The 25,487-nt window shown below is 43.9% G+C and overlaps 1 protein-coding gene across 1 annotated transcript in view; it reads left to right on the top strand.

Annotated features, from left to right (window-relative positions):
• Positions 1-8,022: 8,022 nt before the first annotated feature.
• The window catches only part of kcna4 (potassium voltage-gated channel, shaker-related subfamily, member 4), a 66,412-nt gene continuing 48,947 nt past the window's right edge, over positions 8,023-25,487 (top strand). Inside the window, exons 1-2 of the mRNA XM_072671049.1 lie at positions 8,023-8,628; positions 9,111-13,474. Coding sequence (XP_072527150.1) covers positions 9,658-11,937 — 2,280 coding nt within the window. The 5' untranslated portion in view covers positions 8,023-8,628; positions 9,111-9,657 and the 3' untranslated portion in view covers positions 11,938-13,474. The remainder of the gene's footprint in view (positions 8,629-9,110; positions 13,475-25,487) is intronic.

The following is a 25,487-nucleotide window of genomic DNA, read 5'->3' as shown; positions in this document are numbered from 1 at the left end:
TTAATCATTTCACACTATGATTCCATTATCAGACCATGTCTAGAGCTCTTAAATACCCAAAAAGAGGCGTTTAATGAACAGTGATTGAGAGCCAAACTTGATGGCCTACACAAATCACCTAAATGATACTGTAGCCAATATAAGCAAGGAATTAGCAGTAGAGAAACCACCAAGTGTTCCATGCGTCTGCAATGCGAAGTCTCAACCTCTAGATGTGCCAGCAAGATCCGTGCTTCTTCCTAATGTCCCCATTAGCCCACCTCAGCATGTCTGGGTGACGGAGTGATGAGAACGGGATGAGCCAGTATTGTCCCCTTGGCAGCTAAAAGGCCGGCGAGAGAAGTGCTGCTCTGGGTTGAAGAGATATGAGATGGCATATTTTAAGATAAACTCTTGAAGAATGAGAATGAGGTTGCTTTATATAGAATTTAATAAATGACTGAATTAATGGGTTACAAATCTCGATTGGAAGCGTGTGTTGTGAGACCACCCTTTTTGTTTTATCAGCGCTAGCTTATTAATTCCAGTACCTCGGAATGCTCATGAGAAATAGCCTCCCGAGAATTGGAGTCTCTAAGTGATTTAATTGTTAGTACAGAGCTAATAAGCGGCTTGCTGTGTATTTTTTTTTCTCTCGTGCCATTATATTTCTGAATGTTATTATCTGCTCAGGTCTAAACCATGACAAGTGCCAGCCATGCTCTTATTTGTGGTTTGTTGTAAAACAACCACTGATTTATTGATATGGTAATGAAATAAAGTGCTGTCAGATATGTGTGGGTGGTGAATAAATGCTTGTTTTCAGATTTTGGGGAACATCCCAGTGAACTCCCACAAACCTTTGTTTGAATGGTAATGTGACCATCTGGCCTTGGCCACTTCCTCAGTCATTATGCTGTAAATGTCAGCCAGTGAAATACTGCCCCCTGTGTTTCTCTCAGCACACTGCATGGCTTACGATCCACAGCAGGCCCATTATGGTTAGAGGCTATAGAAAAAAACTCAACCAAGGCCAGAAAAAAGACATTACATTCAGTTAATATCGCCTTAGAGGGTGGAATGTCTTAACTTAAAAAAGGATGGTGCTGTAGTGCTGCGATACACCACAGTGTGGTAAAATAGCACATGGTTCGAATGGTTGGAATACTTTCAGCACTACGTCTTTAATTAATGGATACAAGATACATTTCTCTGAACTTCCAGAGTTCTTTGGCTATCAGTGCACTTGTGTTTTGTACAATCACATTATTTCAGCTAAGGGAAATTCAGTTGGTTAAAACCTGATTAGCCAAAAAAAGTGAACCTGATTAAGCACATAAATAACATGAGGACCACTGACCAATGAGGGTCCTGGCTGAAGCAATTGTGGGAGGAGTATATCTTTTAAGGCAGGAGGCAAGATGGCTTGTAAAGGTTGGTGAGACTTCTGTTGGCACATGCTGGGGTTTGGATGTTGGTTGTTTGGATGTTGGTTGTTTTCCAGTTTTGGTGGTTTATCTGCATGTTCTATAAGTTGTTTACTAGAGTCTTTGAATTCTTTGAGTTTGCTCTGTTTTTGCATTTTACAGGTACATTCTAACTTTCTGAGGTGTTGGAGTGTGTATTTGTTGGGTAGCTTATCAGTACACACACACACAACTTGGTTTGCAGAAGATGGGATGTCTTGTGTTTAAGTGTTTTTTGGCAATTTAATTTACCTGTTTAAACAGGTAAGATGTACCTATACACATTACACCATGTAAAACTGAGCTAGAGGGTAGGTGCTTTCTTTTTTGTGTATTGGCACTAGATGAAATGGTTGTGTGTTTGTGCAATGTGTTGAATTAACAAGACATTTTAATAAAAGCTTTTATTCCTCTCCTTTCCCTTCATTGGCTTTTTTCAATCAACATTTATTTTATAAATCACCATGTTTATCCCACAGTATCTAGATGTACATGTTACATGTACACTCTCCCTCTCTCTCTCTTTCCAACCATTTACCCCAGATAACATGGGAAGCATTTTTTGCACAAGCATTTGCACTAATAACTTTACTTTACTACCTCACTGGACTCTATTTATCGCACATTGCACAACTTGCACACTACAGTCATTATTTATTATCCTCTGTCTGTACTGTGTTGTCTGTCCGCACTTGTTTGTTTGTTTGTGTTGCACTCGTGTTCTGTATGCACTGTCTATGTTGCACCATGGTCCTGGAGGAACGTTGTTTCGTTTCACTGTGTACTCTGTATGTAGTTGAAATGACAATAAACCCACTTGACTTGACTTGATGTGGGGTGGGGTTGTTTAAGGAACATGCAGGGTGCTTTAATTGGGGGGTTGAGTGGGAATTAAATAAGGTTCCAAGGCTGTAAAGTTTAGCTTGAGGCTGTCTGTTATCTTTTGGTTCCTCTGACTCTCCTTATTCACAGTCTGGCCTTGATATGTGACTGAAAGACCATTTCAGGATTTGTACAGTGTGTATAATATAGCTCAGCCCCTCAGCAAATGTACAAACTGACTCCACAGGCAAGGAAAAACAAACGATTTGAACAGTGATGTTACAAAGCAACCAGTGCAATTTTGTTACCTGAACCTACACCTCGAACTAAGCTTGAGTAATTCTAACCCTAAACTTGAATGTAAAATTCTTACTGTTTTTGTGAGTTTCTGTTCAGTAACTTTTTTTGAAGAAGCTCAATTATTGAGAAAAGCAGCACAAATGTAGCAGTGGCTATTTCTCAATTTTCAGTGTCTCAATTCTTTTTCGATTACATGACTATGCATATTTGGCAGAACTGTGCCACCTGTGCAGGGGAACGCCTTGTGGAAATCATGAAAAATGTGTGAAATTTCTTGGTACACTTTTAGTCCTATGTAGTGATGTCTTATTGCTTATCCAACCCATCAGCTAATTGCCCAGCCTTTCCTGAGGTTTCCATGTGGTATGTGAAAACAGTGATCCTACCATGTACAATGCAGAAGGACAGTTTGCTATGAACAACATCTTAACATTCGCTAAGATAATTGTGAATGTTTTGTAGCTTAAACGCTGCGCTGGTGTTGACGTGGGTTTCATCATCCTGTTCCTTGTGCAGCAGAGTCTGGCAGAGGGCGTAGCGGGATAAGCCATTTGCATTTCTCGCCTTGCTTTGATCCCGAGATCATTTAAAGTCAAAGCAACTCCACATATGTTAACTCTGAGCGCATCCTTCGAGTGACACGTTGCAAAATTAACCAAGCACTCCGATTGTAAAACTGCTGAAATCCAGCTCAAAATAGAGCAGTCCTCAAGATGTTTCTCTCGGATTTGCATCACATCAACTCAGTTTGAGGGCTTTACAACTTCAAGAGGAAAGTACAGCATAAAGCCATCAAACCGGGCATTTGAACACTGAAGAGCTCTGGTTCAGGCTTCAGGCCTTCTGTGTCATTCGTGTTATCTATGGCATTTCTACTATGATGGAGAACACTGTCATGAACAAGACAATCAATAATTTAGTACTTAAAGTGTTTAGTCAATATATAAATTGGCTTCAATTATGCCTTAGACTGACTTCCTGTGCAACAGTGGGCAGGTCACAGTATTGTCCTTGAGAGTTGTCTGATGCTACGAGTTTGTCTCACAATTTGACTCTCCTGGAGCTCAGTTTTTTTTTGTTTACCAATACTGGCTTGGGTTTGTTGTTCAAGAGGTCTTTTATTTTCATATTTGTCTACATTTATGAACTATTTATCTATGTAACAGTCATATTTCATTTCTACTGTACCTTTAAAACAAATTATGGAAAGAAGCCCTATCCAGCTTTTATGCATTGTGTTCTGTTCAAAAACCTGTTCACTAAGGGAGTTTTCATACGTGTCCCAAATACATGAGTCTGCACCAAGGACCGGTTCTGGGCTCATTTGGGGGAAGGGCTCATTATCGCTGGTTTGCTTTCACACAGAAGAATTCTATACGAACTGTGGCTCGACTGCACAATTTTAAACTGCATTTTTCGGGGCACATTATTGCAAATTAGTAGGATCTAGGTTCATCCGTTTACTGCTTTTCATTATTTTCCTTGAATACAAACACTCGAGCAGCAAAGGACAGCGCTTTTGGGAGTCATGCCATTCCACTGTGCAGGAATGGCTGCAAACAAGAAGCTGTTCTCGTAGGAGAAGGTTTGCAGCCATGCAGGCAATTGGTGAAAACATCTACATTGACTAATTAACCAATCACGCAAACCACGCGCAGTGCCAAGAGCAGAAAGCTTCCACAACTGCAGCAGACCACTGAATTCAGGAGGACCTCAGGACCGCTCTCAGGCTTGAAGACTCAAATTGAGTATGTAAATGAGCCCCCATTTAAAAAACTGTCCAGGCTAAACACTCCTCAAAGCTTTAGTGGGAACAGGCATGAATGGGAATGGGCGGTTCACTGTTAAAGACAGATATGCAGAAATGTAAATTTGTTGTTTTTTGTGACAACACACAAAAAATAGTTAGTATGCACTACACTTACCAATACACTTTTATCAAAGAAGAAAGAAACAATCTTTTTTCTATAATCTAGACCCTTTATCCTGAACACCTTTAAGGGCCTGTATCATGATCAATCAAATGAAATGAAAGTTCAAGACATGCTGCTAACTCCCCAATATGGAAAGTGAATGAATTTCTCCCCAGTTTCCCCACTCCCTAGCTAGAACTCCCCATCACACTATACTGTCAGTGCTGGTAGGGTGAAGGCTAGCATGTGATTCTTCTGAGTCTCATATAGCCAGCCACCTGCATCTTTCTGAGCTAATGCTAACGCAGCGTCATTGAACAGCTGAACACACAGTTCTGTTACATCAGCTAACAGACGCCTGAGCTGGCTATCATAGCACTGAGTGATGGAAAGACAGAGAGGATAATCCTATACACACAGAGGAAGCAAGGCCAGTTGTGCTCTCTGGGACTCCCACTCACGGATCGCTGTGGTACCATTGCCCCCGTTTTACACCTGGTCACTTTGTGTGTCTTGAGTATCAGGATGAGATCTGTATAAGCAGGGGTGCTGCCAGGGGTTTTGGGCCCCATTAAAGATGTTACACATGACCCCACAACTCTCACAACTATCAATTCCACCAAAATACTTAAAAGGCCTCTGTCAGTCACAGGCCCTTGTGGTATGGTGCCCATGCAGATAAGACGCATTTAAAACAGGCACAAATTGGTATGAAAATGTCATGAATAAATAGTTTCTTTTGGTGAAGCTATGCACACTAGTGTACTAGCAAAGGAAGGTGTCTCTCTCCATGACATTTCACTCTGAGTGCAGTGGAGCTAGTGCTATGTAGCAATGCAGTAGCATAGAATAGTGGCAGGGAGAGCCGAGTTCAAGTTCCGTAATACTCTCCACTCGAATAAACTGAAGGGCATAAAGCTCTTTACCGCCACTTTCACTATTGGTATCAGTTTGCTATACTTCACAGGCTGACTGTTTACCAGTGGAAAGATACAAGCTGAAAAAGGCTCGGCTATTAACATTAGCAAGCTGAGGTAACAGATAGGGTTGCCACCCGTCCCGTAAAATACAGAATCGTCCTTTATTTGGCTCTTAAATGTTGCTTCCCGAACTGAACCAATTTTGTTTGTATTTCCATAAATGTCCAATACAGACGTAAGTGGAAATAGGCACATCCTTGGCTGGACAGTGTCAGTGGAGATGATTACAAATCATGTGAAATGCATAGTTTATTTTAGTAGACTATTGTGGGTTGATTGATTGTTTGGGATGTTAAGTTGAATAAAGTTGAATGAACGATCATTTAATATTTAGAAGTATTAGTATTAGCCAATAGAAATATATATATATACAGTGAGTCCAAGAAGTATTTGATCCCTTGCTGATTTTCTTTGTTTGCCCACTAATAAAGACACTATCCTTCTGCACTTTTAATGGTAGATATATTCTAACATGGAGAGACAGAATATCAAGACAAAAATCCAGAATATAATTTTAAAGAATATATTTTAATTAATTTGTATTTCAATGAGGAAAATAAGTATTTGATCCCTCTTGCCAAACACACTCAATACTTAGTGGCAAAGCCTTTGTTTGCAAGCACAGCGGTGAGACGTTTGTTGTAGTTAACCACAAGTTTAGCACACACACCAGGGGGAATTTTGGCCCACTCTTCTTTGCAGATCCTCTCTAAATCATGAAGGTTGGTGGGCTGTCGCTTGGCAACTCTGACCTTCAGCTCCCTCCATAGATTTTCGATCGGATTGAGGTCTGGCGACTGGCTGGGCCACTCCATGACCTTAATGTGATTTTTCTTGAGCCAATCCTTTGTTGCCTTTGCTGTATGTTTAGGGTCGTTATCATGTTGGAAGACCCAACCACGGCCCATTTTCAGATCCCTGGCAGAGGGGAGGAGGTTGTCCCTCAGGATTGTGCGGTACATGGCTCCATCCATCTTCCCAGTGATGCGGTGAAGTAGCCCTGTACCCTTGGCAGAGAAACACCCCCAAAACATTATGCTTCCACCTCCATGCTTGACGGTGGGCACAGTGTTCTTGGGGTCATAGGCAGCATTTTTCTTCCTCCACACATGGCGGGTGGAGTTGAGGCCAAAAAGTTCAATTTTGGTCTCGTCTGACCACAAAACCTTCTCCCAATAACTTGGTTCATCTTTCAAATGATCATTGGCATACTTGAGGCGCGCCTCCACATGTGCTCTCTTCAGCAGGGGTACCTTTCGGGCACTGCAGGATGTGAATCCATTGTTGCGCAAAGTGTTGCCAATTGTTTCCTTGCAAACTGTGGTCCCAGCTGCCTTCAGGTCATTTGCTAACTCCTGCCGAGTGGTTGCAGGACGATTTCTGACTGTTCTCAGCATCATTGCCACCCCACGAGGCGAAATCTTCTTTGGAGCACCGGGCCGAGGTCTGTTGATTGTCATGTTATACTCTTTAAACTTTCTGATAATTGCACCAATAGTTGTTACTTTCACATCCAACACCTTACTAATCTTTTTGTAGCCCATTCCAGCTTTGTGAAGGTCAACAATTCTGACTCTGAGGTCCTGTGACAGCTCTTTGGTTTTACCCATGTTGGAGACTTGAAATCTGTGTGATCTGTCTGATTCTGTGGACAGGTGTTTTTCACACAAGTGATTAGTGAGAACAGGTGGCTTCAGGTCAGGTAACAAGTTGATTGGGAGTGTCTAACTGGTCTGTAAAAGCCAGAACTGCTAATGAATACTAAGGGATCAAATACTTATTTCACTCCATGAAATACAAATCAATTAATATATATTCCTTAGATTTATTTTCTGGATTTTCTTTTTAATATTCTGTCTCTCCATGTAAGAATACATCTACCATTAAAAGTATAGAATGATCATGTCTTTATTAGTGGGCCAACGAAGAAAATCAGCAAGGGATCAAATACTTCTTGGACTCACTGTATATATATATATATATATATATATATATATATATTTTTTTTTTTTTTTTTTTTTTCCTAGATGAAAATCCCTTATTTTTATTTCTGAAAGGTGGCAACCCTAGTAGCAGACCACCAGAGTTGGAAATAATGGAAAACTACCATTGGTAATTGTTGCTGAAGTGCTGAAAACGAGTCCTGCTCAGAATCACTGTATTGTGATACAGGATAAATGTGTCTACTGTAGAATTCACCCACCACTGAATTCTGACCATGCTGCTTCACAGATCTACAGTAACCTGCTGTATTCAGCTTCTGCAGTAGGAATGTGTTTATTATACAGTAATAATGCTGTGAGAACTGCAGAAACTGTGTGGCTATTCAAAGAAGCTTTACCTCTCTTCTAAGACTGTTGCATCTCAACAGATGTCCGGTCGAGTAGTGACTGCAGGCAGGGGGGCGAGCTGCAGTACCCTGCAGCAGCCACCGGGGGGAGATCGAGGTCCTCAGAAACACACACACACACACACACACACACACACACACACACGCGCGCGCGCACACACACACTTACACACACATACACAGAGGCGCGCGCGCGCCAAACGTAGCGAGAGCGCGCGGCGGACAGATGCGCGGCGCGTCGCCGTTTACCTCCGGCTGTGTCTGTTGTCGCGCGCCATCGTTAAACTTTCAGTCATCGCGACCGCGGGTCTCGCGCCGCTCGTTTGATATCTCCTAGCTTTTTACCTGCTTTTGTATTTTTTTGGGAGGCGAGTGCGTGTGTGTGTGTGCGTGTGTGTGTGTGTGAGAGAGAGAGAGAGAGAGAGAGAGAGAGAGAGAGAGACTGTGCTCTCCTGCAGCGGTGCATGTTTTTTGGGAGGGTGGAGGAGAGAGAGAGAGATTAGAGCGAGCGAGAGAGAGATGTGCAGGTGGTGGTGATAATGATGGTGGTGCTGGTGATGAGAGATCCTGTTGAACGGAGACGCCGCGCGCAGAGGCAGCAGAGAAAGTGCAGGCAGCATCATCATCATCATCCCTCGAAGGCGCGCGCGAGCACAATCTGAAGGGTGAGATGCTCTGCGGGGGGCGCGGCTGCTGCTTTCCCAGGGATTTCGGGCGCGAGGGCTCCATCACGAGCCCCCCCATCCCCCGAGAACTGGGCTGGAGGTGGAAGCTACTGAGGAGGAGCTGTCCTCATCCTTCTTTCGCGCGCTCTTCATGTAAGTGGGCAAGAAGCGAGATGGAGGGAGGTGGTGGGGTACGTGCGCGCGCGAGACGAGGGGGAGTTTGTGATGAATTGGGAGGGAGGGAGGGGGTATTTTTCATCGTAAGAATCGCCAATATTGCTAATATTAGGAGGTCGCCTACTGTTGCTGGCCTGGTAGTACTAGATCAACATGTGCTGTTATGATAATGACATATTCATCATCATCATCATCATCATCATCATCATCATCATCATTATCATTACTGTTGTTATTATTTCGTTGTTGTTGTTGTTATCACCCTCACCCTTGCCATAAGGGGTCCGAGCACCCAGTGCAGCAATACTGCTGTAATTATTAGTATTATTATTACCCTTATTATAATAATCTCGTGCATCTCGAGCCATGCTGATTACCTAATGCCACTTTATGCATCCATCTTCGTGCATGCTTTGCATTGCAGTCTCTAACCTGCTTTGTTTTCATGCCCTTTGCAGCTGTTGCTGGCGTCTAAAGAAACCAGTGATTCATTCACAGCCACTGGGAGGGCAGAGGAGAGCACAGCACCCCCAATCCCCCCCCCCCCCCCCCCGCCCCCCACGACAGCCCACCCTAACCCAACGCACGCCACATACACACCTCCCTTAGCCCAAAGATGGCAACCACAGATCTCTAACGGGGGGACTGGACGTCTCGCCCTCGTGCATGTGAGCAATCTCAGGTGACTGTGAGGGACATTGGCTGGAGGAGGAGGGCAGGGGGAGGGAGAAGGGCCAGACACTTGCTCTTGATCTTATGGAGGGCGTGCGCTTTCGGACACATACCGACCCCTTCGTGGACTCCGCGAAAACCTTGAAAATGAAAGTGCACGCGCGCCACTCTGCGGTCTGCGCTTTGTGACTTCTTGACGTGGGTTTTGAAAGCCCACCCAAAAAACTAACAGTGCGCTGTTGTGGACCCTTTTCCTTAATGCGCTCGGAGCCGCAGCGCCCAACTCTCCAAAGACTGCGCTGATCAACGATCAGCGCGTGACGGTGGAGCGAGATGGAGTTCGCCATGGTGGGCGCAGATAGCGGCGGCTGTAACCCGCACGTTCCATACGGCTACGCGCAAGCCCGTGCCAGGGAGCGCGAGCGCGAAAGGGAGCGGCAGTCCCGCGCGGCGGCGGTGGCCGCGGCTGCTGCGGCCGCGGCGGCTGCGGCGGAGAGCGGCACGGCGGGAGAGGGAGGCGGGACCTGCAGCCACGGCCAGCAGCATCAGGTTCGCGCCGCCTCCTCGGGGATGGCGAGCGGCAACGGCGCTTCGCGCCCCTCCTCCTCCTCCACCTCCACCACCTCCTCCTCCTCCTGTTGCTGCTCCTCCTCCTCCTCTCAGCAGCAACAGCAACAAGCGCCACAACAGCAGCAACAACAACAGCAACAGCAACTCCAGCAGCTCCAGCAGGCGCAGCGCGAGGCGCAGCGCGAGGCGCAGCCGCAAGTCCTCCGCGAGCGGAAAAAGGCGCGCGGCGTCGCGCGCTGGAGACGCCCGCGTGCGCACCTCGGCGGCGAGCTGCGCCACTCGGAGCTGGCGCTCCTGGGCTCCGAGGAGGACGTGATGATCGAGGAAGAGGAGGAGGCGGCGGGCGACGAGGAAGAGGAGGACGAGAGGGGAGGCGCGCGCGCGCGGTGCGGCCCGGCGTACGACGCGGACGAGCACGTGGCGGACGACGCGGATGACGCCACTCTGGACGAGGACGACGACGACGACGAGACGGCCTCGCTGACAGGAGGCCGGCCGCGCGCAGGCTACGGGCGCGGGGCGCGCGGCGCGCGCAGCGGGCTCGGTGAGCGCTTGGGCAGCGGCGGTTGCTGCGAGCGAGTGGTCATCAACGTGTCGGGCCTGCGCTTCGAGACGCGGCTGCAGACGCTCGCGCAGTTCCCCGACACACTGCTGGGGGACCCGGCCAAGCGCATGCGATACTTCGACCCGCTGCGGAACGAGTACTTCTTCGACCGCAACCGGCCAAGCTTCGACGCCATCCTCTACTTCTACCAGTCGGGCGGGCGCCTCAAGCGGCCCGCCAACGTGCCGCTGGACGTCTTCTCCGAGGAGGTGAAGTTCTACGAGCTGGGCGACGAGGCCATGCTCAAGTTCCGCGAGGACGAGGGCTTCGTAAAGGACGAGGAGAAGCCGCTGCCCGAGGACGAGTTCAAGCGTCAGGTGTGGCTCCTCTTCGAGTATCCAGAGAGCTCGAGCCCGGCGCGCGGCATCGCCGTGGTCTCCGTGCTTGTCATTGTCATCTCCATCGTGATCTTCTGCCTCGAGACTCTGCCTGAATTCCGTGACGAACGCGACGCGCCCGGAGCCGGCGCTGCCTCCGCGGGCGCACACGTGGCTGCGCACGGCGTCAACGGCTCGCGCCTCCCAGGCGCCGTGGGCTCTGAAGCTGCGGCCTTCACGCCCTTCAACGACCCGTTCTTCGTGGTGGAGACTGTGTGCATCGTGTGGTTCTCTTTCGAGATCGCTGTGCGCTTCTTCGCCAGCCCCAGCAAGGCAGCCTTCTTCAAGAACATCATGAACTCCATCGACATCGTCTCCATCCTGCCTTACTTCATCACCCTGGGCACGGACCTGGCGCAGCAGCACCCGCAGCAGCAGGCGCAGCAGGGCAATGGGCAACACGCCATGAGCTTCGCCATCCTGCGCATCATACGCCTAGTGCGCGTCTTTCGCATCTTCAAGCTGTCCAGGCACTCCAAGGGCCTGCAGATCCTGGGGCACACTCTGCGCGCCAGCATGCGCGAGCTGGCACTGCTCATATTCTTCCTGGTGATTGGCGTGGTGCTCTTCTCCAGCGCTGTGTACTTCGCCGAGGCCGACGAGCCCGCCTCACAGTTCACCAGCATACCGGACGCCTTTTGGTGGGCCGTGGTCACCATGACCACGGTGGGCTATGGCGACATGAAGCCCATCACAGTGGGTGGCAAGATTGTGGGCTCGCTGTGCGCAATTGCTGGCGTGCTGACCATCGCGCTGCCCGTGCCCGTCATCGTGTCCAACTTCAACTACTTCTACCACCGCGAGACGGACAACGAGGACCAGACGCCGGCCGTGGAGTACCCGCCGCCCGGCTGCCCCTACTTCCCGGACTTCCTGAGGAAGTTCAAGGGTTCTCCGTCTGGGTCCTCGCTGGGGGACAAGGCGGCTGAGTATATGGAGATGGAGGAGGGGGTCACGGAGTCCCTGTGCGGGGTGGACAAACGCAGCCCCAGCAGGGGCAACGGCACGGACACGGGCAGGAAAAACAGCACCAATTCCAGAAGCCTACAGACAGACGTATGATTATGAATAGCAGAGCTGTGGGTGAGTTTGTGAAAGGGTTAGGACGCTGTTAGGAGGATTGCACAACTTATTACTGATCAGCAGCACACGTGCACGCAGCGTGCGTTTCGGGCGCACACATGCACACGCGGATGCACACGCATAAACATGCATGCACGCATACAGATACACTTACAGCCCAGCACACCCACACACATGCACGCATGCAGACACATGCACACATGCACTTAGACAACAACTAACACATGCAGACATGCTCACGTGGGCACACGCAGGCACACGCGGGCAAACTTGCAGGCACTTACAACCATTCATGCACCCAAGCACACACTCAAACACACACACACACACACACTCACTCACGCACGCACGCATCATTTCTAATGGACCTGAGCTGAACCATTTTTGCAGCGTGGCTACTATTTTTGTAGAGAAACACACCCTGTAATCAGACAACAGGCAGTGCAAAAATCACCAGCTTTATGTGACGTGGAGGTGCGAGTACTGGCCCACCTGTAGACTGTAGACCGAAAATGAGCGAAACCCGGTTCAAAGGAGCGCAAAACAAAGTATTTTTGCATAGGCACTTTATGAGTTACATTCGTCAGTAATTGTAGAGGAAGAGGAAGCGAGCTGTTATCGTAATGCTATTATGCAATAATGTTGAAATCATTTGCACTATCATCAAACTATGTTCTAGTCTCCCAGTTTCCAGTTTCAAGCCGAGAGTCGCGCACAGACCCGAAAGATAGAGAGAGAGAGAGAGAGAGAGAAGGAGCAAGAGAATTCAATAACTTAGTAACTTTGCTTTCAACCAATATGTATTTGTCGTAGAAGTGAGTGAGCAGTCCAACCTCAGTTGTCATGTCCTGCCCCCTTCTGTCACTTCCTGTCAGTAAGTTCATTTGACTCCTCTGAAGGCTCCTATACTGACATCATCTACTGAGAGCGCTATAAACACATGCACACAAACACAAACAGCAGAGTCAGTGTGCCAGCATCAGCTTCCACTGGCAAAGCTCCCATAGTTCAGTACCCCCCGTAAGCTAAGAGCTAGCTAGCATTAGAGTTCTTCGATTCTTTAACAAGCGTTAAACAAATCAGTCATCATGCCACTGTTAATGGCAACGCTTCCATTTCAGTCCGTCCTCCATTCCAATCAACTGGGATTAACATGTCAGATCAACACTTCAAGTCCACTTTGAAAAAAAAGGTCACTGACGCCACGGCTACAAGGACTATCCTGCCAACGGAGTATCTGCTGTTTTGGAAGGGAATGCCTCATGCAACTTTATACACTCTCGGTCCCTTTAACCACAATGACAATGCATCCCTTTACAAGGACGCTGACAGGAGACCTGCATCAAAGCAGGAAATGAAAAACGAACTAGCTCGCCAAACGGTCCTGTGGTGGACGTTTATGCACAAACAACCCCCCAACAAAACACAAAAATCCCCACACGCCTCTCCAGAGGGACAGCTGGCCTTCATAGAGTGTGTAAGGACCACACCTAGCCAGAGCAGATTACTGTGCGAGGTAAGCACTCACATGTTTCTTCTGATCGAGAATGTGCAATCTGTGGAGGCATCATGAAGCGGCTTAATGATCTTCAACAGTGTTGTGTTTTTTCATATTTGAAGTTTCCTCTGCGGTTCAGTTGATCAAAAACCATTAAGATGGTTCTTTTTATGGTAATGAGATCCAAAACATGGTTCTTTGTGTTTACTTCATTCATTTTGGACATTTGGTTTTATTCAAACCTCAAAATTAACCTCTTAAACTCTCTGGAACCATGAGTGGCTCCTGACTTTTTCATTTTGTTGGTATAACTTATGAGCAACTTAGGAGCCAGTTTGCATTGCCTTGCATGTAGATTATCAATTATTATTCCTTAGGGTGTAATAAAAGACATAGGGCATGAGGGGTTAAAGTTCTTTAGTAAGGGCCATGGTTCATGATCTGCAGGACAAAAGATCAGAACAGAACAGAACAGTATGGTCCAGTTGAATTAAAATCATTACGATGGTTCTTTTTTTTATGAAAATGAGACCCAAAAATGGTTCTTTTGTGGTACAACAACTAATTTAGGTTTAATTTGGCCTTTCGTAAAAAAATCACTTAAACAAACACAAACCTCAAAAGGTGCCAAAAAGGGTACTTTAGTAAATGCCATGGTTTTTGATCAGTAAGACAAAAGATCAACAATGTTTCAAAGGTTCAAAGGTTCCCCCATGGTTTCTAGGCCTGAAAGTATGGTCCAGTTGGTCTAAAACCAGTAAGAAGGTTCTTCATGTCAGCATTCCATTGCTTGATTTATTTACATAAATACAAACCTCAAAATAAAGGTGCCAAAATGTTCCTAAAGGAACATTATTATTATTTACTGAAGGCCATGGGTCCATGAATCCTTACAATTCAAAGCACCTTTTGAATGCTTGGGAAAATGGATCTTTATTTACAAGGAATTCTTCTTGTACATGTTTCTTTACAGAACTCAATATTGCTCCAGAATGGGTTCCTCTTGTTGGTTTTATCTAGGCTATATAACCTTGCTTTGAACATAGAAGCACAAAACCTTACTCAAGGATTACTGAGCAGTACAGATGGAAAATGCAGGTCCAGAAAGTAATAAAATCCACCCCAGGATTTTGATCCAAATGCCTGGGAAAGTTGGAACAAAATCATGGGACGAATTTTTTACTTTCTGGACCTGGATTTTCCATCTCTACTAATCTGTAACTACATGTAGAGCAATGCAAACTGGCCGAGTTCCTAGGATGACAGTGGGGAAAAATCCAGGAACCACTGAATGTTTCTGAGGATGTACGGATGGTTAAAGAATCTGTTTTTGTAAATGAGATGTGTGGTGAGGAGAACTTTTTTAACGTATGGAGATTCGTTTTTCCTGAAACTTTAAGTTTGAACCTAGAACCATTTAGGAACCTTTATTTTTAAAGCAGTGTGGATAAGAGAGATTGCTTTCCTCAGAGTGGAACTGTTGCATTTATGCTTGCACTTGCCACATGTGGCTGTTGGATCCCTGGGCTAGCTGATTGTTGCGTGCGTGAAGTGAGATGGTTCGAAATGCTGTTTTGAAGGTATGAAATGACTGTGTAGCTGTTCTAAACTTAATGTGCTCTGCTTTTGGGCAATTACTGCATGATGCATAAATTCCATGCCTAATCAGGGGTGGGCTGAGCACCTTAAAACCGTGCCAAAGTGAATTTGTTAATGCAGTGAAATAAGGATTCAGGTTAGAGGTAAAAGTAGCCTTGTACAAATGTTGTAGGTTGAAAAACACCTCAAGATTTGAGCTCCGTATTAAACTGCAGTAGAACGCCTTGGTACATCCAGCATCTATCAGTGCAGGAACTGAGGTGTGTTAGGTGCGATTTTTCTCTTTCTGCCCTAAAATGAAATGCTAAAGCCTGAAGGTGAGTGGTATGAGAAACGGCAATGCAGCTCATGTGCTGAACCAACAGAACATGAGGAAAAGGAATGAATGGCTACAGTGGAACTGAGGACAACCCACAACCTCCCTCCATAAATATGAGGGAGAATGTGAAAAAGCATAAAGCATTAACCTCGATCACCTGAGTATGTGTGAATGAGTCAAGGGAACTAGCTCTGAACATAATAAACCCACTGAGAAGTTGAGATGAAACACTCACTTTACACCTTTTGCCAGCAAGGCCTTGAGCTAAGCGCTGAAGTTTCCAGACGAGGCAAAGGATAGACCATTATCATCGCTGTGGACAGTGCCCTTGCCTGGTTACCATGACAACAGAAACCTTCCCGCCTCATTAAATGTCCCGCTCTTCCTGTTTAGATGGTCCAGTCTCGCGCTTAGCGTTTTGGTAGCAGAACAATTAGGTTTTAATCTCAAGTCCAACCTGTGTTTCGTCATCAGTCTGGAATGTGCGCTGTGGATAATTCCGCCTCGTTCCGTTTGTCCGATTCGCTGCTGGTTCTCACTGTGTGCTCTCCAAAATCAGAACTCCTGCGGGAGATAGTAAGACTTGTGTGAAAACACACTGTCTAATGAGCATTTTGAAAGTCCTCTATCTCTCAGCAACGGCCCGAAACCGTCTCTTGATAGTTGTGGCCAGAGTTGATTAATTATTCATGGCTATGATAATTAACAGGCATTTCCCAACATGCTCAAATGTTTAACCCCAGACCTGAAGCGAAAACCACAAAGGCCTTTAGCATACATGGACAGCTGCCTTAACACGGCAGAAGTAGAGTCTCAGGTTACAGGAGCTATATCCACTTACGCATTCGGTTGATCCACTGGTGATCAGAATTATATAATGTAATCAGATCACAGAGGTAATGTCCTCCTCTTGTTAATCCAGAGGCCTTACTTGAAAGAAGATATTGTTTCCTTTAGAACTGCTGTTTAACAGCAATAGCCTGGTACTTTGAAAGAGTTCCACATTACCAGGAACCTCTCTGCATGCTCACAGCATGACTGAAAAATAAATACATGATCTTATTTACTATATTTATCATGTCCTCACTTCGGCTTGGATAGAGCACGAGATTTTAGGGACATACACTAAATGTACATATATACTATACGTCTAGTGCATGTGTGGCTTGTCTATGCATATCGACTTTCTGGAGCAGATAAACATGAACCTATTGGCACCATGCTTAATGCCAGCTGTGGGCTAGGGGGTATACAGCCCTCCACATTGAGCTGTGGAGCAGTGGAACTGGGTTCTCTGGAATGATGGTGCTTCATTCAGTACTTTTGGTGGCGATTATCCAACATCCTGACCTCATTAACGCACTTGTCACTAAGTGCCATCAAATCCTCACAGCAAGGCTCCAAAATCCAAAGTTTAGATAGTAGAAAGCCTTCTCAGGACAGTAGAGACCGTTACTTCACCAAAAGCAGGATTCTCTTTTATTAATAGCCTTGATTTAGGAAGAAACAATAAATGAACAGGTGTCCCAATACTTTTGTCCATACAGTGTATATGTATATAGCAATTTAAAGCTAACTTTATCACACTATTCATTTAGGCAGTAAATGAAGCTGTACACCAAATACACGTACTCGTATCTGATCTTTAAATGTAACAGGAGTAACACACGTAACACAGTAAACCAACCTCTGAAACTACAAGGTGAGAGAGGTATTTGAAACTCAGAACACATCCTGCAGTCCCAAACTCACACATACTAAAGTACATCCTAACATAGTTTTGAGTTAACAACAACCCACAAAAAAAACTATAAAGAAATTAAAGTTTGCAGAGAACTCTGTCACAAAAAAGTCTGCTCCAGACTACTCCTCAAAGGGGAGGGGGGGAATAAAACATTTATTAATTTTGCCTGTATTTTTAGAGTTATGGGGCCCAGTATAATATCTTTTCATGAGACCCAAAATCCCTGGCAGCGTCCCCTGAATAGCACTATATTAACATGTTGAAATAATATAATGAAAACTTGATTGGAATGATGAGACGTAGGGATCTTCAGTAAAAGATTTCATTCCAAAACAGAAAATCTGTTGATTTGTTTGTCATGCAATTTTGATGAAATGTCAAGGACACGTGCCAGATTTGGATCATGTAAAAATATAAGGGAAAGAAAATAAAATAATAATGTTAAAAAACAAATGTAATCCTCAGTAATATAGTTTACAGTTTGCATGATGATATTGTCTAGTTTAGTTCTCTTGTCAATAATAGCAAATAAGAAATATAAAACCTTATTTTTTAATATTCCATGGTGTGTTTTTTTGTATATTTTTAAGTGATGCCTTTCCTTTGTTTTTCCCAGTAGCGTTTTTGGGTCATTTGAAAGGCTCTGCATGATTTGTTATTGTTCAGCTAAATCCGTTTTCTTTGTCTGGCATTTTTCTCTGAAATTCTGATTACTCACTGATTCCGAAAAAAATCTGTATATCACATCATTATAAATATAAGCAGGGCAGATATGGACTACAGCCTTGTATTAATGTCAGTGAAGCAACTAACCATTTGCAAGCCATGTTTCCAGGGTGTATCAAGGTACATGTATACTCTGTGCTGTATCGCCTTATATAATTCTGTTTGACAGGAGCCTTCCAGCGAACGGCGTTCCACCAGAGTGGTCTTTATTCCCAAAGATGTTGTTCCAGTGCTGCCATAGGCTGTAATGACAAATGTTGTTTGGATCAATTTGTGTTTATGAGGGGTGAAATGACGGCGTAATGGCAGAGCAGGTTAAGCGTTTGCATCATTCTCAGCTAGGTTATGGTGCTTGGCTTTAACTTCGCTGAATCTTTCTTAAGCCACTGAAGGCTAGACCACTGCTGCGAATCAATGACCTGCAGCAGCCATCGGTTCGGGTTTTAGTATTGATCTCACATATTGTGCAAAAATGGGCCTTGGCTGGCTAGTATGAGAGCAAGCAGGGCTACTTAAACAGATCGGTAAAATGGCTGCCAGAATAACAGAATAGCATATCCCATGTTTTTTTTCTTCTTCTTACTCTCTCTCTCTCTCTTTCTCTCTCTCTCTCTCTCTCTTGGGCTCCTTTAATGTGCAGTGAGTAAGGCAAGTCCTCCAGGGCTCGGGTGTATCCATCCATCTGTGAGCAGCCTGCCTCGGCTCCATGCACGGCCATGACTCATACATCAGCTCACTGGACTACAAAGACCATGAGCCCCCACATATGCGCTCAAAATGAGTCCAAACAGGAGTTAATGTGATGGCTGGACCGCATACGTCTCCAGTGCCTAGTAACCTCCTGCATTTACTCTTTTGCAGTTATGCATACCTGTATTGTGATGGGTTTGTACCTGTCTGCTTCCCAATGCTAATACCTTTACTTCCACTCAAAGCAATCTAGTTTCCCCTCAGTTCCACCTAAGCCGTTCATATTGAATTCCTAAATCCTTTTTTTGGGTTTCATTTCATTGTGTTCTGTTTATTCGGCCCCTGTATTGCTTTGCCGTTACTCACACCTGTCACTTTTGAGCTTCAGCATTTTATTTTAGAGCAAACTGATCCCAAAAAAGAGAAGAATAACACCTAACAGACTGGGTGTACTAAGTTACACAGGAGGTCAGGGTTTTTCGGGCTTGTGATATACAATATATGACAAAAGTATTGGGACACCTGCTCATTCATTGTTTCTACTGAAATAAAGGGTATTAAAAAATAATTTGGCTTTTGCTGGAACATCTGTCTATACTGTCCAAGGTAGTCTATATACAAGATTTTGGAGCATTGTTGTGAGGATTTGATTACATTTAGGATGCAAGGATGCAGGATGCAGGATTCTGCTCAGGAGGTTGGATGATGACTAGCCCACCTCAACCCAAACTCCCAACTCAACCCAAAAGTACTGGATGAAGCACCAGTGTCCTCATTAGGCATGGTGCCGACAGGTTCATGGTATCTGCTCCAGAAAGACGAGCTGTGTGTGTGCATTTGCACATATGTATCAGCAATGAGTTCAACTTAAAGTATCTGAATGTATTGATTAGTTTTTTGGGGCATTTGGACATAGTGTGCTTTTACTCAACTAGGCTAGGCTACATTTGCTTCTACTTGAGTCATTACTTCATTACAGCATTACTTTTACATGTGGGTTCTTCTTCAGCACCTGAAGATTAAGTTGATGGAGTGACGTCCAGCACTACTACGGTGTCCAAAACAAGAGAAGGAAAACTCCTTTAAAACTTAAAGTAGCAATCTTCCGATGCGGGTATTAAGTTGTCTTTCTTGGCTTCTTGACTGGTCTGTTGCTCTTTCTCTCTCTCTCTCTCTCTCTCTCTCTCTCTCTCTCTCTCGCTTGCCCTCGTTCTCTTGTGCTGGCTCGCTTGCTGACAGCACAGGCTCTTAATTAGAAATATCCAGGCTCAATATCTTATTTCTTTCACACACAGATTCACTATAACACCTCATTTAAAGTTGAGTCATGAATGCGGTACACTAAATCAGTGCTGAGAATCTCACTGAATCCTACAAATCCTTCTCTGTAATAAGGTCACGATACTGGATTGCTGCAGGCCCAGATTTTTTACCCATAGAAGTCCCAGTAACACTCTAGAATCATGTAAAACCAATTTATTGAAGACATATGAGATTAAAATTTACTTGTCATATTATAATAATACTAATCTATAGAAACTATATTCTAGATGTTTTCAGAATAATGCAGAAAAGTATAGATTTCACATAGGATAGTGTTATTAACATCTAGAATGTCTCTGTAGTGAACACATGTTGATCATATCTCTTATCAAGGAAGTACATTATATAGAAAATCACATTTCTTTCCTACAGAAAAAAATGAAATACCTGTTTTTAGTATTTCTACACTGCATCTACAAGCTATCTTTACAAATAATAATGATTTATATCCAAGTGATTTCAAATGCCTGAACAGTGGTGTATCTTCAGAGCCAGCAATAGCACAGTGTAGTTTGATATGATTTAATCACAGAATTGTTTAATATCCACAGAAATAAGTCTGGAAGTGGGAAATCTAAATTTCAACTCCACATTTGTGTTCATAAATAAAAGAAGAAATACTTTATTGAAATTTTAACTTTACACAATCTCTTTTTGTGCTACTGAAATGTCAGACATGTATGCTTAAATCTGGCATTGCTAGGGGTGTAACGGCAAGGTACAGTGCCAGCAGTCGCACTGAAAATAAATGGTACACACTTTTAGGGTAAATACAGTCCTCTTTCACCCCTTTGAGTTCTGAGTTTTAACTGCCACAGTAACACAAGAGTGCACGTTGAGTTTGTACTGCAGGACAGTGCTTTTGCAGAGCGTTGGCCTTTGCATGCTTATGTTGAGTATGCCTCTGGCCTAAGATGTAAGATGCTGTATTTGCATGGCATTGTAAAAAAGTATTGCTGTGGTAGCTCTCGTCTCTCTTTCTTGCTGCTGTGTGTAGAGAGAGAGAGAAAGACTCGGACACCCATTTTTATCTCTCTTTATTCTTTCTGCACTTTTCACTATGAACTTTTTTTCTGCGGCAAAAGTTTAGAAGCTTCATGAAAGATTAAACAGGTAATGAAGCTGGTGACTTGCAGAGTCTGCCTCTGCTGCTCCTAACACAAGGTAAATGTGCTGTGATCGAATATACGAAGCTACATCGTTACACTTACCCATGCTCCGTTTCCCCAAAAGCACAGTTAAAATCATCTAAGCTGTTAAAGAGAGTGTTTAGAATGATACCCACTCTTACATCTTATGCTGATTCTTGTGTTAATGTACCTTTTTGGAAGCGCAACATCATTTAGTCTGAGTGCTTGTGGTCTTGGTAGCAAAACACTTTTATTCGTCTAGGATTTTTAACTAAGCTGGTTCAGAAGTGCCCAGAGAACATGTCGGTTCAGGGACTTCAACTATTAATGCATTTCCTTGGGAAGCACCTTTATCTGTGAGAATGTATTCTAACCAATAGAAGAGAGTCCATTCTGATTCAGATATGGATATTGGGTATTGGATACAGATATAGATTTGGATTATTTGATGTGTGTAAAGAAATGTCACAAAACAGTGGTGGGCTTCATTTTAGTTTTTAAAAGAACCATCCATTAAAGGGTTCTTTTGGGAATCAACTCAGCCAACATGTGCATGTGGGGCTCACATGGGTGCAATGTGGGCTAGGTAGGTTCCAGGTGGGCATGGGCTCTAAGTGAGTTTGTACATGTGTTTTCACTGGGACCAAGTTGAACTTCCCAAAAGGCCCCCATTATTACAGCCCACCTTAATCTCACATGGGTTCCAACTAGTCCCTGCATGCAGTGTACAGAGTGGGCCATTTATATGGATACACCTAAATAAAATAGAAATGGTTGGTGATATTAACTGCCACAAACAGGAAGTTAATATCACCAACCATTCCCATTTTATTTAGGTGTATCCATATAAATGGCCCACCCTGTACAACCCAGATGGGGCCCATGCTTAATCCCTCCTGGTCCTGTCACTGACCCCGGTGGGCATCCATATGTGTGGCGAACGTGGAACCTGAGGACAAAAGTTTCTGTTTCTCAGTTGGGCTACCCATATAGGCCCCATATGGATATGCTAGCTGGAAAAATGTTTTTGCTGTTAAGTTGTTGTTTACTGTTAATTCCCATCTGCCAATTGGAACTGCCTTTTCATGTGACGTCCCCCGAACTAGAAGGCTTTGACAATGGAGCACTAAGCCCTGGCTGGGATTTGAACTTATGATCTCATCATAATTGAGTAGTCGATTAGTAGTAATTGTGTGCTTATATTGAGTATGTCGCTGGCCTAAGATGTAAGCTGCTGGATTTGCATGGTGTTGTAAAAATAAAAAAGTCTCTCTTTCCTGCTGCTCTGTGTAGAGAGAGAGAGAGAGAGAGAGAGAGACAGAGAGAGAGAGAGAGAGAGAGAGAGAGAGAGAGAGAGACTCAGACACTTGTTTTTATCTCTGTTTATTCTTTATCTCTCACTGTTCTCACCTTTGGTTTTAAAACAACAGGAAATAATCAAGTATTTCACAGATATTCCAGCTTTTACCTACAGTTGGGCGATATGGTAAAAATATTATATCATGATACTCAAAACCATTTCATGATACACAGTATTTATTGTGATTTTCTTTTTCTTTTTTAATTTGCAGACAAAATACAGCAGTAGTGGCAGATTCTTAAAAACGGCTATTCTGATACTTCCCTTACTGAGTACAGTTATTTATATTCCAAATCTGCTGCACTTCATCCAGTTTAACAGGACAGATTACATGCTCTGTAATGAAATGTGCAAACATTGTGTATCACAATACTAAACTTTATACTGATGTTAATATAATATCATCATAATGCCCACCCCTACTTTTAACTTATCTTATTTCAACCCAGGTCTCAGTCAGGGTGGATTGGACCAGGACAGTGTGTCAGCGTTTTGGGTGTGTGAACATGCTTAACTAGCACACTACAGGCTGTATTAGCTAACTACCTCATTAGGGACTATATGACACTATATGGTACACAGTCATCTGTTTAGCTTAATTGAAAGGAAGCCTATTTTAGTCTTCTGTTTTTTGTTTTAGACGGTTGTGTCACTCCAGAGCAGTGAACTCAATAGAGTAAATTTACATTTTTATACGGATAATTATAGTCAACTCTCTGTAAACAGTAAACAGAGTAGAGGGAGGGGACATATATTAAAATTTGTACCAAATATTTTTGAATAGACTTACATGTATTACTGAGTTAGGAGAACCTTTGACCTTACTAAGTTGAGTTAACTCAAAGAAACTCTCTGTAATCTGTTACTTAATCAGTTAAATAATCAAGTTGGCCAAAATTCATTTTTACCTCCAAATTCACCCCACAGTCGTATTCATCACAGACCAGAAAAAACAGCTTAACTAAGACTTTTGTCCAGAGCCAATTTAGAAATTCAGACTTCGGAGACACCTGCTGGCTAAAGACATAGACCTACAGGTGCTGACTTGCCGATTACTAGAAAATGTTACACCAGAATGTAAACGAAATAGCTTACATGTACCTCCTGTAAGCGCCTTTAGGCACCCTTTACCCTTTAAGCAACTCCTGCAGAGCTCTGACAGCAACAGCAATGCTATTAATAAAATCATTCGATCCTTTCCCTCATACTCAGACACACGGTTCTGCTGTAGCACCAAGCAGGTGCACATAATATTGTCATGCAGTAATATTTATCAGTTCATTAATCACACTAACATGGACGGTACTGATAAACGTTGCTACAAGACGCAACAGATACAGATACAGGTACAGAGAACACACTAGATTTCCACATATATTCAGACAATATATCTAATTAGTGAATGTGGTGTTTTAAGGTGCACCCATTGCTGACACAAGCATTCAGTTGCACAACAACTCCTTATGTAACCTCCATAGAGAAGCCACTGGAGCATGGAGCACTGGAGGAAGATCTGGAGCAGCCACTCATGAACTCAAGGACACCATGTCCAGTGCCATGCGTCTACAGGGGTATGAACCCATGGTGCAGTAGAGCAAAATGCAGTAAAATCCACACACAGCAATGTTTCTATATCTCATATAAAGGCCTCCCAGAAGAGTAGAGGCTATTACTGCAGCAAAGGGGGACAAACCTCTTATCAGTACCTTTGATTTCTGAAGAAGGCATCTTTCTGTCATGATGGATCCACATCCACATCATGGTGATCAGGTTCCTCATACCACTTGTCTTGTGCATGTATCTGGGTTAGGTATTTGAACTGGAGGGGGGGGGGTGTGAGCCAACATAATTTGGCACTTATCCAGCAGAAAGCAATCATCATTGCTCTTTTCAGAGCGTTAATTAGTTGATATGCGTGCTGTTGTCTGGGGCAGTATGATATACCAGCATAGCCGCAGTGCTTAAGGCCCTATTAAATTATCACTTTCTCTGCACAGGCATCTAGCTCATCTGTTAATAGGGAAATAAACAAGCAAATGGATTATGTATTTGTATTCATGGCGTCTACGCATCTCATGGTTTCATTCTCTTCATGACTATTCCATGCTGCTTTTCCAGCCCATGCTAAAACCACTGTGTTGCAAATCAGGTCTATGGTTCCTTCCTGAGAATGAGCTGCTGAAACAGGCATGCTCTTTTACGGGAACTATTGAACTATTGTAGCACTTGTAGGGTGGTTTAAATTTGATTGCTAGAATGAGAAGTGATTTTGGGCTTGGTTTGTGCTTGCAGAAGCGCTTTTTGATTGAACGAATCATTGCAACATTACAGTTGCTTTAATTTATTACTAGTAAAGTATTTCATTTACAGATGGAGGGACATATAATGACATAAATGAATATAAAAGGTAGACAGTCACTGCAGAGGAAGTACTGCTCAGTTTGTGCACACTATAGTAGGGCTGAGTGATATGACAAGAATACTATATTTAAAGACATTTTCACAATACACAATATTTACCACAGACTAAATAGCTAGTTAGTTCAGTAAACTAGTTTATTTTCTAAAAGAAAAGTTTCTGTGCATTTAAAATCTGTTTGAGAAGACTAGATCTTTTTTTCAAATCTGTTTTTTAAAAACTAGATCTTGAATGCATGAAAATGATCGGAATGATCCGAGAGTGGACAAGCAATGACAAACAGCCAGTGAACTGTCAGACAAAATGAGACATGAAATACTGCACAAATGTCATTTCTCATAACAAATTAGCTTGTCTTATTGACAAACAAGAGTTTAAAAAAGGATATTTGCATATTTTGCTGCACTATTGCTGCTACATGCAGCCTGCTGGAACTTGACCAATAGTAAAGAAACACATTCTCAAACTCAAACACTGCCCCACATTGAGGGACAAACACAAAAGCCGATCTTGTTCCACATTGTATAAAGGCAGTAATATCAATGTTTATGATTGACAAGTAGAATTAACCACTGCATTGGTACAATTTTTCTTCAGTCCGCTGGTTTGATTCGGTCAGCACCCACTGATTGCACTGTTTGCCATTGCTTGTCCACTTCAGGACCACCCAGATCATTTTCATGCATCCAAGATTGAACTAGTCTTTAATCTTTTTCAAAAG

The sequence above is a fragment of the Salminus brasiliensis genome, chromosome 25, assembly GCF_030463535.1.
Source record: "Salminus brasiliensis chromosome 25, fSalBra1.hap2, whole genome shotgun sequence".
NCBI lineage: Eukaryota > Metazoa > Chordata > Actinopteri > Characiformes > Bryconidae > Salminus > Salminus brasiliensis.
This window is presented reverse-complemented; position numbering and strand designations above follow the sequence as displayed.